The following is a 16053-nucleotide window of genomic DNA, read 5'->3' on the forward strand; positions in this document are numbered from 1 at the left end:
TTTTTAAAGTGGTCTTGTCCAATAGCTCTCCAGGTTTTCTGATGGTCTTTCAAAGTTTTTCTTTGAGCAGTGGCTGCTTTTTTACTCTCTTTGAGTCCAGTCCTTGTCGCTGACTATTTGCAGAGGAGTGGTTTTTTTTTGTTTTTGTTTATCACTGATCTATGATTCATTCAAGCATAAAAATGGCACCTAACTGAAGGGATGTGTCATAACATGCAGTGAATGCAGGCAAGCTCACAGTGAAAATGCAGTGTCCAGGAGACAAATGTGATAGGAAGGCTACTTTAAGTATTATTCTTCAAACAAAATACAAACAGGGCTGACAGGAAGTAGAATCAAGGTGAGGAGCAGGAACAGAACACCGCAGAACACATGATAGTACGGCGTGACAAGGAACCAAGGGAGACGCGGACAATATATACTCACACAGAGGAAATCAGGGCCATCGGACTCACCAGGGAGCACAGCTGAACCCAATCTAACCAACAGGACAAGGGAAGTAAAACTGAATACAAAACACAAGAGCTAACAAAGTAAAACAGGAAATGACTAAACATAACAGACAACTTGGCAAAAAAAAAATCTTCAGACACTTTGGGGGTTTCTTTTTTTAGCATTTTAACTTTTATTTGACAGAAAATAGCATATGGTAGTGGTGCTGAGCACTTTGTTACAAGTAGCCTGTTGCAAAAACATGTAATCTGTTTGCATTTCCTTAGTTGAATCTGAAAAATGTCAAAGATAATACAGTTTGACAGGCATAAAATAGTATTATTGCACCAGCAAGGTGATTTCTAAGGAGCTGTTAGCTGAAATGCTGGCATATCTCAGCATGGTGTGCAGTATCTCCAGTATCTCCTGACACAGGACCTATGAGATGCATCTGGCACTTCAGTTGATCCATCATTCAATACCATCTAGAAGTACCATCTGGAAAGCTTCTATTTGGCAACAGCTTCATTTTTCAGCATGACAATGATCCCAAACACACTGTCAATGCAGTCAAAGCACATGGCTGGAAAAACATACAATGGCGCACCATCAGACCTCAGCATTATTGAAACAGTGTGCGATCATTTTGACAGAACAAAACAAAAGGCAGCCAACATCCAAAGAAGAACTTTGAACATCCTTCAAGAAGCCTGGAGAACTATTCCTGTAAACTACTTAAAGAAACTTTACAAGAAGGTTTACCTAAGAAAGTTCAGATTGTGTTGAAGAATCAAGGTGATCATACCAAATATTGACTTTTAAGCTCATTAGAACTGTACAAAATCTGTTTTTGCCTTATATACTGTAATTCCAAGTGTGTTTGCAGATGATTCAGTAAACTGCTGCACCTATTTCTAATTTTTCTAGCAAAATAGAAAGAACTGGTGGGCACCTCAAGACTTTTCCACTCTAGATGTTAGAGATCATAATTTTAATAACATGAAAAAGGTTTGGTTTTTATACTGAACATCATGTTCTGTGTTTTAAATCAGCTGAGGTTTCAAAACAGAAGCTCAAGCCAGTTCTAACCAAGAGAGGTAAGAAATAGTTATTGTTGAGTTTCATTGTCTCTTATTTTCTGCAACACTGAACCTAAAATTTCTTTACTTAGAACCAGCTCCAATTAAGACTAAACCAGCACCAGTTAAAGGTAAGAGGATGTTAAAATTGCTGTAAATAGTTTAAAAATGTAATCAAGCTTTTGATTGTCATACTCATTGATCTCTTACAGAGGCAGAAGTACCACATAAAAATGTTACTCTAACAAAGGAGAAGGTGAAGGTGGTGCCACTGAAGAAAGGTACATCTCTTTGTTTAAGCAGCTGAGTTTGTGTGTTCACCACCACACACCCTTATTATGAGAACTGTTTAACATTTTTATTATAAATTTTGAATACTTTCTGAATGTTTCCAAACTCATACTGGGAACATTTTTTTCCATCTTAGTGCCTGTGACCCCAAAAGAAAGAATCAAACCAGAACCAACCAAAAAAGGTAGAAATAGTCGTATATATATGTGTTAATATTTTTTTAAGTGGTTTTGTTCAAGAGTTCTCCAGACTTTCTGGAGATCTTTCAAAAATGTTCTTTGGCTGCTTTTTCACTCACTTTGAGTCCAGTCCTTGCACCTGACCATGTTCAGAGGAATGTTTGATCAAACAGTTCATATACCAAAGGCTCCTTCATGGTTTGCGGCTGCATTTCACCCAGTGGAGTTGGAGATCTTCACAAAATCTATGAAATATGAAGCAGAAGTATCATCAGATTCCAATCTGACATGCAATACCATCTTGAAAGCTTTTGATTGGCAGCAACTTAATTTTTCAGCATGACAATGATCCCAAATACACTACCAATGCAGTAAAAGCATACTTGCATAGAAAAATACACAATGGAAAACTATCAGCCATGGACTGGCCTCCCCAGAGCCCAAACATCAGCATCATTGAAGCAATGTGAGAAAAAGCAGTCAGCATCCAAAGAAAAGCTTTGAATATCCTTCAAGAAGCCTAGCGAACTATTCCTGAAGGCTGCTTAAAGAAATTTGAATAAGGAGAGATCATTAAGACAAATTGAACATAATTTATTGATAAGAAAAATGATTAGCTATATGGTGATTAGACTATGATGGCCCATCGAAGCAGAAGAAAATCTAGAGAAGAGAGTCTAGATACTGGTGGTGTTGGAGACCAGTATGGAGGTTTGGAAGCAGCTCGTGGGTGGTGCAGAAGGGGAGGAGGAGAGTTGCACTAACAAGTCTGAAAGGGAGAATGACAGATGAGCAGTGATATTTAAAGCACACTGAGCAAAGGCTGATTGGCTCAAGGAAGGTGGACAGAAAGATGATTGGACTAGAAGTGATGAAGTCAGCATTCAGTTTGACAGCATGGAAAAGTGGAAGTGATGTAAAATAGAGAAACAGCCAAACTGGGAAAGTAAGCAAATGAGTGATTTCAGATGTTCTGTGTTTTTATTATCAGCTGAGGTTTCAAAAGAGAAGCTCAAGCCAGTTCTAACCAAGAGAGGTAAAAATAGTTATTGTTGAGTTTCATTGTCTCTTATTTTTTGTATCACTAAACCTAAAATTTCTTTACTTAGAACCAGCTCCAATTAAGACTAAACCAGCACCAGTTAAAGGTAAGAGGATGTTAAAGTTTGCTGTAAATAGTTTAAAAATGTAATCAAGCTTTTGATTGTCATACTCATTGATCTCTTACAGAGGCAGAAGTACCACATAAAAACGTTACTCTAACAAAGGAGAAGGTGAAGGTGGTGCCACTGAAGAAAGGTACATCTCTTTGTTTAAGCAGCTGATTTTGTGTCTTCACCACCACACACCCTTATTATGAGAACTGTTCAACAATTTTTAATATAAATTTTGAATACTTTCTGAATGTTTCCAAATTGATACTGGCAACATTTTTTCCACCTTAGTGCCTGTGACACTGAAAGAAAGAATCAAACCAGAACCAACCAAAAAAGGTACTAACATCATATATGAGGGCATTATGTGTTAATAATTTATCTACAGTACTGTGCAAAAGTGTTGTGCCTCTCTCATTTCTTCATATTTTTCTTTGAATGAGCCAGACTAATTTTTCTAAAGTGGTCTTGAACAATAGCTCTCCAGACTTTCTGAAGGTCTTTCAAAGTTTTTCTTTGGACATTTGCTGCTTTTTCACTCACTTTCAGTCCAGCCCTTGTACCAGATGATGCTCAGAGGAATGTTTGTTTGTTTGTTGAGCCACTTATCACTGACCTATGACTCATTCAAGCATTAAAAATGGCACCTCACTGAAGGGATGAACCAGTGTTGTAGCAGCACATAACAGATAATTTGTAAAAACAAAGAAGATAAAATCTTTAGGTACTTTTTTGTTTGTTTTTTGTTTTGACAATATTAAACATTATTAGACAGGAGGTCAGTACAGAGACAAGAAAGAAAGCAAGTAGAGAAATGAGACATTGAAGAAACAACCCAGGGCAGACTTGAACCCGGGCCCGTATGCTAGCCTTTGGTATACGGCCTATTTGATCAACCAGGGGACCTGTAGCAGTGCTGGAAACTTTGTAGCAGCCTGTTGCTAAAACTTAAAATTTGTTCCCGTTTCTTTAGCTGAATCTGTAAAATATGCCAAAAACAACACAGTCAGCACAGTTGTCTGGATGTTAAAGATTCAGTTTAATTCAGTTTTATTTATATAGCACCAAATCACAACAATAGCCAACTCGTAATTTTAATAACACGGAAGAGGTTTAGATTTTTATACTGAACATCATGTTCTGTGTTTTTATTATCAGCTGAGGTTTCAAAACAGAAGCTCAAGCCAGTTCTAACCAAGAGAGGTAAAAAATAGTTATTGTTGAGTTTCATTGCCTCTTGTTTTCTGTATCACTAAACCTAAAATTTCTTTACTTAGAACCAGCTCCAATTAAGACTAAACCAGCACCAGTTAAAGGTAAGAGGATGTTAAAGTTTGCTGTAAATAGTTTAAAAATGTAATCAAGCTTTTGATTGTCATACTCATTGATCTCTTACAGAGGCAGAAGTACCACATAAAAATGTTACTCTAACAAAGGAGAAGGTGAAGGTGGTGCCACTGAAGAAAGGTACATCTCTTTGTTTAAGCAGCTGAGTTTGTGTGTTCACCACCACACACCCTTATTATGAGAACTGTTCAACAATTTTTAATATAAATTTTGAATACTTTCTGAATGTTTCCAAATTCATACTGGCAACATTTTTTCCACCTTAGTGCCTGTGACACTGAAAGAAAGAGTCAAACCAGAACCAACCAAAAAAGGTAGAAACAGTGACTGAAAATTTTACTAGTCAAATACTATTATAAATTTTATTAATTTGATTGTGTGTGAAGTTTTTGTATTTTTTATGCATGTTTTTTAATCACGAGTAAATCTTTTTGCAGATTTTTAATTTTTCACAGCATCATAGTTTGGAATAATCAGTTGTGATGTAACAGTAAAAATCAGATTGTTGTCCTATGACAAATTCTACAAAAACCTGAAGTGTTTTTTGTTGTTCTTATTTGCTTTAGAACCTGAGGTTCTTAAAAAGAAGGCGGCTGAGCCAGTGAGTCACAAAAAAGGTTTGCATCCTTTCATTTGTTCACTTTTTTCCTCTTTTATTCCTACCCATATAATATATACAACAGTAGTATTTCAGTGGTTTCTAACCTTTCTGTAGATATAATTTAAATTAATTGGAGCGTGTGTTATTCTAGCACCTGTTACCAAGGCAAAACCATCACCTGCTAAAAAGAAGAAAGGTATATAGCAACATCGTTTGTCGTTTTGCTGTAGATACATTATAAGCAGTACTGTGCTGATACTAAACCAGTCACGTTCAAGCCAAGCCACATTACAACGGATTCACTGCCATGCAGCTGCTGAGGATATGCTTCGATGACACGTGATAATGACCCAACTAAAAATGCTCAAAATATCAAGTCTTTTATTTTTCTCAATATATTCCCACTGAATTTGGTCCTTTTCAAGTTGGTCATTTTCATGTTTCAGCATTCTTCACTGTGTGCTGATTTATAGACTAAGCTCAAAGACTGTTTTGCTTTAGTTTTGCGATTAGCCACCCGTGATGCCACTCATCACTTTTCTCATATTTCCTCTTTTTTTTCTTCCTCCTTAGAAGCTGAGGCCAAGCCGGTCCCTGCCAAAAAAGGTATTCAGTTATAATACATCATTATTTATTAAATTAATTATAATTAACACAACTAAAATCACTTTCATCTTTTTTTTCCTCAGAACCAGAGGTTATAAAGGAAAAATTGAAACCAGCTCTTGAAAAGAAAGGTATATGTTTGATTTAAACTATATAAATAGTCACGAGCTAGATATTCTATACCTTTCAATTCATATTCCATTTCCTCACAGGTCATTTATTAGGTGTCATGTCATCTCTACCCTATACTGTTCAATTAGTTATTTTATTTAAATTTAAATTGCTGTTTTTCTTTTGATTTAGCTCCTAAAGCAGAGCCTGAAGCAAAGAAGGACAAGATTAAATCACTTTTAAAGACAAAAGGTAGACTGCCATTTGCACATACTTCGTAGTACATAGTACATATTTTTGTTTCTGTAGTTATCATTTAGTATATTATTCAGTAGTAGTAGTAGCAGTAGAAAACTACTCCAAAATAACTTGTAATGACAATATTGTAGACAAAAACAAAGCTACTCACTGAAGCTACTCGCAAAAATCATACCTTTTTATATTTACTTAGAGTCAAAAGTATCAGATGAAAAAGTCAAACCAATAAAAGTAAATAATTAAAACTTGGTGTGATTATTTTATTCTTTACATACTGAGTAAACTGTAGATTTACACCCACAAAAACAGTGCTTTTCTTGGGTCAGTCCTCAGTAGATAAAATCTATCGGAGGATTTCTGCTGTAGTTGGCAACAGTTGTGATTTGTAATATCCTAATATCCTGTCTGTGTAGATTCTCAGTCATCCAGGTCATAGTAGTCTCTGGAGCTTGAAAAAGGCGACTGGACTTCTTTTTGTTTCTTGAAGACGTTTCACCTCTCATCCGAAAGGCTTCTTCAGTTCTCAACCAAATGGTGGAGAGACCCAGGTATTTAAACCCCTGTGGGCGTAGTCCCCTGGAGGTGGTTATGACCCTCTATTGATCATGTGCGTGAACACATGTGCCCAGGTGTGAAGGGGGCGTGGGTCATATTTAATCAGTGGTTTCAGTTGAAACCAATTTAGGACTCCGCTCCATTGTTTCCTGTGGCCTATTGAGGTCACTGGAACAAAGGTGTGAATGGGGGTTGAGACGTCTGGGAAGGGAGCTCAGGACAGCACTGTAAGCGGGGGAAAGTTGGTGACGTAATCCACCTCCTCTGTTCAATGATGGTTGTTCACAGTGGACATAGATGGCTTCTTTCACTCCTCTTTCAAACCATCTGTTTTCCCTGTCCAAAATGTGAACATTGGCATCCTCAAAAGAGTGCCCTTTTTCCTTCAGATGCAGATGTACTGCTGAGTCTTGTCCTGTCGAGGTGGCTCTTCTATGTTGTGCCATTCGTTTGTGAAGAGGCTGTTTGGTTTCACCAATGTAGAGGTCCGAGCACTCTTCACTGCACTGAACAGCATACACTACATCGCTGATCTAATATGACCCACGCCCCCTTCACACCTGGGCACATGTGTTCACGCACATGATCAATAGAGGGTCATAACCACCTCCAGGGGACTACGCCCACAGGGGTTTAAATACCTGGGTCTCTCCACCATTTGGTTGAGAACTGAAGAAGCCTTTCGGATGAGAGGTGAAACGTCTTCAAGAAACAAAAAGAAGTCCAGTCGCCTTTTTCAAGCTCCAGAGATCCTAATATCCTCCTTATCATTATGATTATGCTTATATGGATCTCCTGTGATAAGCAGTTTGTCCATAGGTGGACTGACAGATATGCAACACATTGCACTGATTCAAAGACTTTACTGTCATTCTTCTCATATAAAACATGACAAATTAAATTCAGATTCTGAGGTCCCGCCGGTGCAAGTTGCAAAAGAAACTATGTACAGTCTACATTTGTAAATAATTACAATAATTTAAGAAAATAGAATGTAATAAATAACTAACTATAAAGAAAGAAAAGTGGTCTGGTACCTGATTATAACTGCTATCCTACCATTAACTTAGATTTCTGGAAATCTGAATTGGACCCATGAAACAAGCACTGCACAAAGCCAAAAACATCAAACGTGGTCAAACCAGAGAAAAGTAGTTTCTACTAAGGAAAAGTAACATTTTTTTATAATTAAAATAACATCATATGCCCATTTCATATATGAAGAGAGGACAAAAACAAATAAAAATGTGCAGAATAGACCAACTCAGTAGTTTAAAAAAAATAATTGCAGCTTCCACACTGCAGAAATTGGTTCAAGCTGCACTAAGTATTGTTTGAGTAAACTAATTGTGGCTTCTTCTGTAAAATTCTGCATGCTGATTGCTAAAGTCTGACCGAAGTTTTCCTTTTACAGAACTGGAAACTCCTAAAGAAAAGTACAAACCTGTTGCAGCAAAGAAGGGTACAGTACAAAGTTCTAGAATTTATTTAAGAAGTTACATGTAAGGACATTGGTGCAAATTTAAGATTTTGTGATCTCTTAAATATGCTGAAATACTTCTGCAAATGCACAAACTGTATGTTTTATCAATTGCACTTTTGTCCCTGATGGCACAGCCATTTTGAGGGAAAAGACCAAACCAATCCACGTGAAGAAAGGTACACGTAATGCTTCAGTGCAGCAGTGGTAATCTGATTACAGTGTGAAAGCTCCTGTAGATATTAGGTTACTCGAGGGGAAACAGTTATTTTGCTTATAAGTAATACTGTTAAACAGGCTGCTGCTGATGGTTGAGAAGATTTTCCTGCTGGGTGTGAAATGATCAACCGGTCCTCTAAATGAAGAGTTTAAGGATAAAATTCAAAATTACCAAAGATTATAGGCAGTTTTACAGCCAGCAAGAAAATGAACTCACAGTTAATTACAGTAGAAGTATTTCAATCTGTTATCAATCTTTTTTTATAAGTTAATGTATAACAAATGCTGCTTAGCTTAACATTTTCACAGTAATTTGTATGTGAAACACGCATGCTGGTATTTAGTACAACCTTGAGAACATACTGCTACTTTCTAATAAGGCCCCTTACATAAAGAATATATAAGTCAGAAGGCGTAAATTAATCATTAATAAATGTGCTATTTCCTTATCAATGAATTATGAACTAAGCTTGCAGAACAAATTTAGAGTCTGAGAAATTTGGCTTTCAGTTATGTATTTAGTTAACTGTTAATGTGCTTTGTAACTTTTTTTTTTATATATAAATCATCAAATTTGTAGTTAAGCTATAAAAACAAACAGAGTTTGGTCTAAATCAAGTGTAGCTTTTTTATTATTATTATTTAAAGACGTTAAAAAGCCAAGTTTTCGCAAGCTAACAATCCAATCCTGCCTTGTGATTGGTTGATTAGATATTTGCCTTAATGAGCAGTTGAACTGGTGTACCTAATGAAGTGAGACTGTGTATATCAAGCATTAGCACATAATGAAAAAACTATGACTTATAAGTCTTACTGTAAATGGTACCTTATTAGGAAGCGTTGCTTTATTTTACGCTTTGCCCCGGGTGTATGTTTTTTCATAAGAGGTTTTAAGTCATCCTAAAACTAAAATGTGAATTTCCCTTAGATTGCATCTGTAAAACAAACAGCCTCTTTACCTTTACTTGATCTTTAAAATCACTTATTCTAAAGCATCACCTTTTTCTTCCCTGCAATAATATATTCATATATATAATTGTTGTATATGTTTTTGCCTATTTGTGTTTTCTTCGTGTTTGTGAAATAGAGCCTCATGTTTTAAAAGAAAAGAGCAAGCCCACTGCAGTAAAGAAAGGTATGCAGTCAACATGGAGAAACCAACATAAAGTATAAAGCATATTCTCGCTATTACTGACTATTAATAACCAAACTAGAGTCAAACCACTATTCAATTAATTACTCAGTTAGTGGAAATTAATTTACAACTCTGTAAATATTCGGGTGTTTCAGGCCATGTCTCATGCAAAAAGATTTAGCCTCTCAAGTATGAGTGAGATATACATAAAATATTCACAAAATATTTCATTTTGGGTTTTGTTTTTTGTTTTTTAAAGAAAACTGTAGAGAAAAAAGCAACCTAATTTTTAAATTATTCAAATAATACAATGTTTATGAAAAATATATCAAAATTAAACACTGTAGAGAAACCGTTTCAGTGTTTGATTTTTTTTTTTATGTCTTGCTGTCATTCACAGAAGACAGGGTTCTCAAGGAGATACAGGAGTCTGCAAAGAAAGGTATTTATGAAGCGACACATTTCTGAGTATTCAAAATATGTCATATATATGTGTGTAGCTTTTATTTACTGCATTCAAAACTGCTGCAGGAAAAACTGTCGAGAAGAAAGCTGACAAGGAGGAGAAAGTTAAAGGTACCATGTAGCTGCTGCAATTTACAGTCATGTAACACTGTATTGAGATTTTAGTTAACATTATGTTCCCATTTCAACAGTGGAGCCTTCTCTATCAGACAGCTTTCTTATGGAAGGTACGTACAGACTAAATTGTCACATATTGCAGGCACTTTTCTCTCCAGATGCTAAAGAAAGGGGAACAAACATCCTGTTCTTTATTGTTTCGCTCCCTTCACAGATGAGCTGCCCTATTTTCAGTGCTTCTTCGTGGATGAGGACGAGGCCCAGTTTCCATTTTACGCCTTCTCGCCGCTGCAGATTTGACACTTCAATCTGTAGTCTGATGTTTACAATTTAGTCAAATTACTGATAAGGACAAGGTCACCTCACACCCTGCGCTGCTGAAACATGGGTGCTGCTGTTCGCCTTCAGCAGAAAACCCTGCACAGCAGGGGATGATGGGTTATTTTATGAGATGGACCGTTACTTTTTTTTTTCCAGAATTGGTTGAGCTCTCATACCAAATACATGCAGTCAGTGTCATTCCTTTTTTTTTTAATTTTTGTTTTATGTATTTACTTCCTTTGAATATTTTAAATGGAACAGTCTACTTTATTGACTTATGTGGATTAAAACCCTTACATATTTATAGTTTATTTTCTTATAATAGGTCCAGAAGTGGCTACAAAGTCTAGAATAAGTTACACTATGAGGTTAAAAGGGTACACAATTGTCACAGTTGCTACTCCAAGACAGACAGGAATTAAGTTCCTCTTAGCCCACATTTACTTGAAAAGTGGTTTGTATAGTAATTGTACATTTGTGCGGCTTCTTTTTTTACCACATGGTAAATGGCTGGAAATTTATAGCGCTTGTTCATGATTCTCTCTCAGTTTCCTGTTTTTCTTCTCAAATGGGGACACAAAGGATATCACATTAATGAATGCAATTTTTTTTTTTTGTCTTTTATTTTCTTTTTATGCATCCAAAGGAATGACCACGCACTGTATATGAGAGCTCCCAAACTTACTGATGGAACAGTACCTGAAAGGTGTAAAGTCTTATCAAATCGTACCATCTGGATATCTGCACCAGCTCCTTATTTTGATGCTGGTGTTAATAACGAGAACAGTCGCCTGAACTCTCAGAGTGAGGTTTGAGTTCAATTGGATTTCTTTTTTTGATTGTTTCACTCAATCAAAAACATCAATAAATCAAGTATCAGATTAATTCTGTAATTCCTTGACTGACCAAAAACACACTGTTGCTGACTTTGGTCGCTACTGTTGCACTGTGTGCACAAAGTAGAAACTTGACATGTTTTAGAAACCTATTGAGCAGTTTCTTATAAAAAGAAAGCAAGTAATATAGCCTAAATATTCTACAGGCATATTAATGACTATTGTATAAGGACAACTCAGATTTATGCTGCTAAAATGCAGCAAAATACAAACAAGATTTCTGTTATCTGAACTGTTATCTGTTATCTCTACTTGATAAACTCTAATGACGTAAAAGCAATGTTGGTGTAGCCTCTGTAAAGTCTAATGTCAAACTTTACATTGTTGATTATACTGGCACATCATGTGATCACACTGTAAGTCCCTACAAAGGGTGTCACATGTTTGGGCAGATGATCTCAGATGTAAAACATTTCTCATAGCAGCTACGTATAGTTTGTTGTATTTGCTCCATATATTGCACAGAGGGAAGTTATTACAGCTTGTGGCACTAATGCTGGAGCTATTTAAGTGTAAATCTGTTTATCTCTTAAATTAAAGTAATAACACTGCTCTCTTTGCCAGTCCAGGGATGATGAAAGCAAACCCTCTGCAGCGCTCGGTGAGCTCAGAGACTTATGGCAGTGCTTCAGTGTCACTGATGAAGTTGTGGACACTTTGTTCCAAAATTTATTTGATTTTTATTATTATCATTATTCACGGTGACAAAATCTAAATGTATATAAATGCCTCACATTTAGCAGGTAAATAAGTGCAATACTCAGAGTCGAGATCAAGGCACATTATATTTGTCTGATAGTCTTTTAATGAAGTATGCATGATGTGTGTGCTTTTGTTTTATGCTCTTAAATGTTTTTATGTGAAATTGTCCCCGACAGTGTAAACACTTGAACACAGGAATCAGTGACTTTGGTACCAAAAGCTGACATGTGTCTCTGTATGGTGTTGGTAACTTCATACAAGTTGTGTTAAAAAGATCTTGATGTAAATAGTTGAATATATAGAAAAACAGATTGTTTTATCCATGATTCATTATTCCTGAAACTGCTCTTTGTCTGCAGTAAAACCATAATATGTATCATTTGTCACTTAAACCCTTGTGAACAGAGCGAATTGGCATTAAAACACTGCAAAGCAAGTGTTTGACTTTTCTTTAAAGGTGCCAACATTTCTAACACAAAAAGGAGCTTTTCTTCCTGGCTGAAGAGTTTTATACTGTATGTTATAGTACATATTTTATGTGTAGTGCATAAAGGATAAAAAAAATCTATCTGAATGTAAAAGTCTTTTGTCCACATATCAAGAAAGGTATAAAGAAAATACCTCAGAGCATTCACATCTAGAAAGTACTCCGTTGTACAAGAGGGTTCGGCTCTGGGACCAATTTTATTTTTTCCTGTACGAACCAGGAGTCATTTCAGGATCAGGCAACTGTATCTGACATGTAGGAGACAAAGGTAAGGTCCAGGAAAACAAGCAAGCAGAGATCAAATTCACCAGGAGACTAAACACTGGAGCAATGAAACACATGAGAAAGATGGGACATCACAGTGTTTCTTTTCATTGTCATGCTGGTGATACTCAGATGTACTTCCCTGTTAAACCCACTGATCCTGGTGTGATGAATTCCCTGCAGGACTGCCCATGTGATTTCAGAAAGTTGATGTCAAAACATTTTTCACCTGCTAATCTCTAAACTGCATGAGGACACTGAGCTGAGTCTCTTTTAAATCCCCTGAATGCTGCTACTGATTAAAGATCTTTTTAGTATCAGCAGTTTAAAAAAAAAAAAGCATGGTTTTAAGGCCTTTAAAGAACATAAATTACTGTATTTGCATGAAGTGGGCACTGAGTGTTAATCTATTTTATCTTATTAATTTAAAAAAATCTGTTTTTAACCTAAATTTGTAATGTTATTAAGCATCACAAATGCTAATTATTAGCAAAGGACATGACCTGTGGTCTCAATGGTATCTATACCCCTGATGAGTGTGTTTAAATGAAAGACTGTAGCAGTTAGACAACTGAACCAAAGAGGATATACAGTAGATGGTCAGGACTATACACTCTGTTTCCCTAATCAGGCCAGAGAAGGGTTACTGCAGGTCAGCTAACACCACTGACACAGATTCCTCACAAAGAGGAAACCCCTGCTGATCTCCCAGGGAGAGTACAGCAAACACTGAGTACAGAAGAAGCTACACGCCACTGTTATCCCTCTTTGTTTCTGCTACAGACAATGTTGCAAGTTCCCCTTTATATGCGATTGTGACACTGTGAAAATTGTGAAATTAACTCCGCTGAACTTGTCTTTTCACTACATGCAGCCTAAATACTTTTCAGTGTTTTATAACTGGAGCATAAAGACAGACTTTAAGTTAAATTAATTCATCTGGCAACTGCCAAATGAGTTCCACTCCAGTTACCACAGCTTCTTTGTGTCACGGGCTATTCAAAGGTGGCCAGAAACTGAACAGCATGTGTGTTGAGATGAGAAGAATGGCCACTTGTAGTCAGTGTTCAGTAGGCTGAACACAGCACAGAGCTGAAAAGGGAGGCTTTAGCATCTTAAACAGTGGGAAAGAGCAGCATTAAAACTGTGTGGAATACTGTTTGGATTAAAGATATAAAAACCCACAGCTGGACAAAGGTTGACAGACAAACTAACTGTAGACTTTAAAAATGCTAACCACTGAAAACTGCAAACTGTCTAAATCCTGCATGGTTTCTTGTCATCATCACGCCAGTGGCAGGATTCAGTCATGGTTGGTCCACACAGCATCGAAAGATGCTTCTACGTAATGACACCACAAGTTTAACCGGATTATCCTGAGGCGAGTGACATCACCACCCCCACCTCCCCTCCAGCTCCTTGCCATCTCTGACCATCTGGGGGTTACTAAAGGACATTCACACAGCAAGTTCAACGGTCAGAGTGGCTGCTGCTGCACGGTCGGCTCCGGCCTGCACTGTCACCCTGCAGCTGTCACCTGGAAGAGACCCTAACAGGGACCGGGCTGTTCCCACGATTGATGCGGACATGTCTGAGCAGAAATGTGGGACTGCATTCAAATTTGCAAAGAAAGAAATATGCCCTGAATAAAAGTGAATAGTCTGTTGAGATAAAGCAGTACTGATGGGGCTTTGAGACACTGAGAAAGTTTAGTCCAGAAGTTTATTTTCCCTTTTATTGAGGCCATTCACAAAAGGTCTTACAAAAAAATAACCCCCAAAATACTTCTCATGTTTGAACAAGTGCGAATCACAGCAAACTCTAAAAACTTTTTTTTCTTAAAAAAAAATAATAATAAGGAAAACACCTTCACTGATAGCTGGAATGACTTGCTCTTTCAAGTGGATGGTAAAAGTTAGGCTTTCTCATATGTGCGGACAGCCTGGACTCCTTCAAAGTTTAACGTCTGGAGGCAGAGAAGAGAAAACAAAAAAGACACACTGGCAGTTACTATTAGCATCTGATTATTCAGATATTTTTTCAGTCTATTGGAGGTCACAGGTTATGAGCTACTGCATATATGCAAAGACAAAGCAAGGCTGGGTTATTTGGATAGCAAATAAACCAGCCACCCTGGAGAAGATGTTTGTAACAGTCCCCTTAAACTGATAAAAGTAATCACCAAAGTACAAAAGAACATGTGATCTTACCATCACCATCTTGCCATCCTTGATTTCTCTGACAAATTTGGTCTCTTTGCCATCCCACTTCTGCACGTGAACAAATGTGTCTCCTTCCATGGAGAAGGTAGACTGCAGGGCAGAAACAAAACTTTATTTATAACCAGCACAAGAAGGTCATCAGTGAGCACCAGTGAAGAGTTAGACCCTGAAGTTTTGCTCCGCTTACTTTGACATGCCGGTCATCAGGCGTGGTCTCATCAAACTCCTCTCCCAGTTTGGCGGAGAGCTCAGTGTTCCTGAAGGTGCTCAGAGTTTTCACCACCACCTTGTCTCCATCCTGGCTGATCACTACTGTTGGTTTGGTGACATTGCCCACTTGTCTTGTGGCAAAGCCAACACCTGAAAAAAAAAAAAAAAAAATAATATTTTTTTTGCTCTCTCTCTCTTTAAAGTTAAAATATTAAAACATCACTTTAACTGTAAAACTGACAGAGAGAAAACATATTTTTGCTCACCGAGTGCCTTCATGTATTCATCAAAGTTCTGGCTGTCGACCAGTTTCCATGTAGCGCAGAAAGCCTCAACCATTTTTGCAGATGTTGTTGGTCCACTTCGGTGTCACGCTGTCAGACAGTCTCTTTACTTTCCGTGGATTAAATCCAGCAGCCGCAGAAACGAGCCCGCCTCTCTGAATAAATTCAGTAACTGAGCGCAGGGACGTCAGCAGTGGCGCGAAAAGCTGATTGGGTGTTCCTGAACGTTCGAAGCCTGTGATTGGTCGAAATGGACTGTGCTCTTAACATATCTAGGATAAAGATGGGACGTTCAAATATTGTAGAGCTGCTTTCGGGGAGCAGGGGTCGCAACAGCGGGTGATTGCGCTGATTTGGGAGATTTTTTACGCCGGATGTCCTTTCTGACGCAACCCCAGAGGGATTTGTGTCTCCTCCTGGGAGAACCAGGGGCACTCAGATGTTATATATATGTAACAATCACTGACGATGCAACAAAACTCTGACCATTTTTATCTCTTCTTCTTCTTCTTTCAGCTGCTCCCTTTCCCCACAGCAGATCATCTGCATCCATGCATCATAGCAGGTCTCACTACTACATCCACTCCACCCAGCCAGCACTCTTTTACCTTCACTGTTACACCTGGCTCCCTCTCATT

General features: G+C 37.4%; 2 protein-coding genes across 2 annotated transcripts in view; one reads left to right on the forward strand and one right to left on the reverse strand.

Annotated features, from left to right (window-relative positions):
* The window catches only part of LOC115772729 (trichohyalin), a 32831-nt gene extending 20481 nt beyond the window's left edge, over window positions 1-12350 (forward strand). The window contains exons 31-53 of the mRNA XM_030719124.1: window positions 1485-1529; window positions 1604-1642; window positions 1724-1792; window positions 1939-1986; window positions 2973-3017; window positions 3091-3129; window positions 3212-3280; window positions 3427-3474; window positions 4294-4338; window positions 4413-4451; window positions 4534-4602; window positions 4749-4796; window positions 5049-5099; window positions 5657-5689; window positions 5773-5820; window positions 5993-6052; window positions 8028-8075; window positions 8231-8272; window positions 9400-9447; window positions 9848-9889; window positions 9979-10023; window positions 10104-10139; window positions 10244-12350. Of these exons, the coding sequence (XP_030574984.1) occupies window positions 1485-1529; window positions 1604-1642; window positions 1724-1792; window positions 1939-1986; window positions 2973-3017; window positions 3091-3129; window positions 3212-3280; window positions 3427-3474; window positions 4294-4338; window positions 4413-4451; window positions 4534-4602; window positions 4749-4796; window positions 5049-5099; window positions 5657-5689; window positions 5773-5820; window positions 5993-6052; window positions 8028-8075; window positions 8231-8272; window positions 9400-9447; window positions 9848-9889; window positions 9979-10023; window positions 10104-10139; window positions 10244-10329 (1142 nt within the window). The 3' untranslated portion in view covers window positions 10330-12350. The remainder of the gene's footprint in view (window positions 1-1484; window positions 1530-1603; window positions 1643-1723; window positions 1793-1938; window positions 1987-2972; window positions 3018-3090; window positions 3130-3211; window positions 3281-3426; window positions 3475-4293; window positions 4339-4412; window positions 4452-4533; window positions 4603-4748; window positions 4797-5048; window positions 5100-5656; window positions 5690-5772; window positions 5821-5992; window positions 6053-8027; window positions 8076-8230; window positions 8273-9399; window positions 9448-9847; window positions 9890-9978; window positions 10024-10103; window positions 10140-10243) is intronic.
* A 2070-nt stretch (window positions 12351-14420) lies between these two features.
* fabp7a (fatty acid binding protein 7, brain, a) lies at window positions 14421-15558 on the reverse strand. Its single transcript, XM_030718415.1, has 4 exons — window positions 15398-15558; window positions 15109-15281; window positions 14910-15011; window positions 14421-14665 (listed from the first exon to the last, which is right to left on the reverse strand). The coding sequence occupies exons 1-4, from the start codon at window positions 15468-15470 to the stop codon at window positions 14615-14617; spliced, it is 399 nt and encodes a 132-aa protein (XP_030574275.1). The 5' UTR covers window positions 15471-15558; the 3' UTR covers window positions 14421-14614.
* Between the last annotated feature and the right edge of the window lie 495 nt (window positions 15559-16053).

The sequence above is a fragment of the Archocentrus centrarchus genome, chromosome 22 (genome assembly GCF_007364275.1).
Source record: "Archocentrus centrarchus isolate MPI-CPG fArcCen1 chromosome 22, fArcCen1, whole genome shotgun sequence".
Lineage (NCBI taxonomy): Eukaryota > Metazoa > Chordata > Actinopteri > Cichliformes > Cichlidae > Archocentrus > Archocentrus centrarchus.

Excerpts from the sequence above, each read along its gene's own strand:
- fabp7a (XM_030718415.1), bottom strand. The coding sequence starts at position 15,470 with ATGGTTGAGGCTTTCTGCGCTACATGGAAACTGGTCGACAGCCAGAAC. Across the intron at positions 15,282-15,397 it reads TGAATACATGAAGGCACTCG|GTGTTGGCTTTGCCACAAGA; the intron begins GTGAGCAAAAAT and ends TTTTTTTTTCAG. Across the intron at positions 14,666-14,909 it reads AGGATGGCAAGATGGTGATG|ACGTTAAACTTTGAAGGAGT; the intron begins GTAAGATCACAT and ends CTCTGCCTCCAG.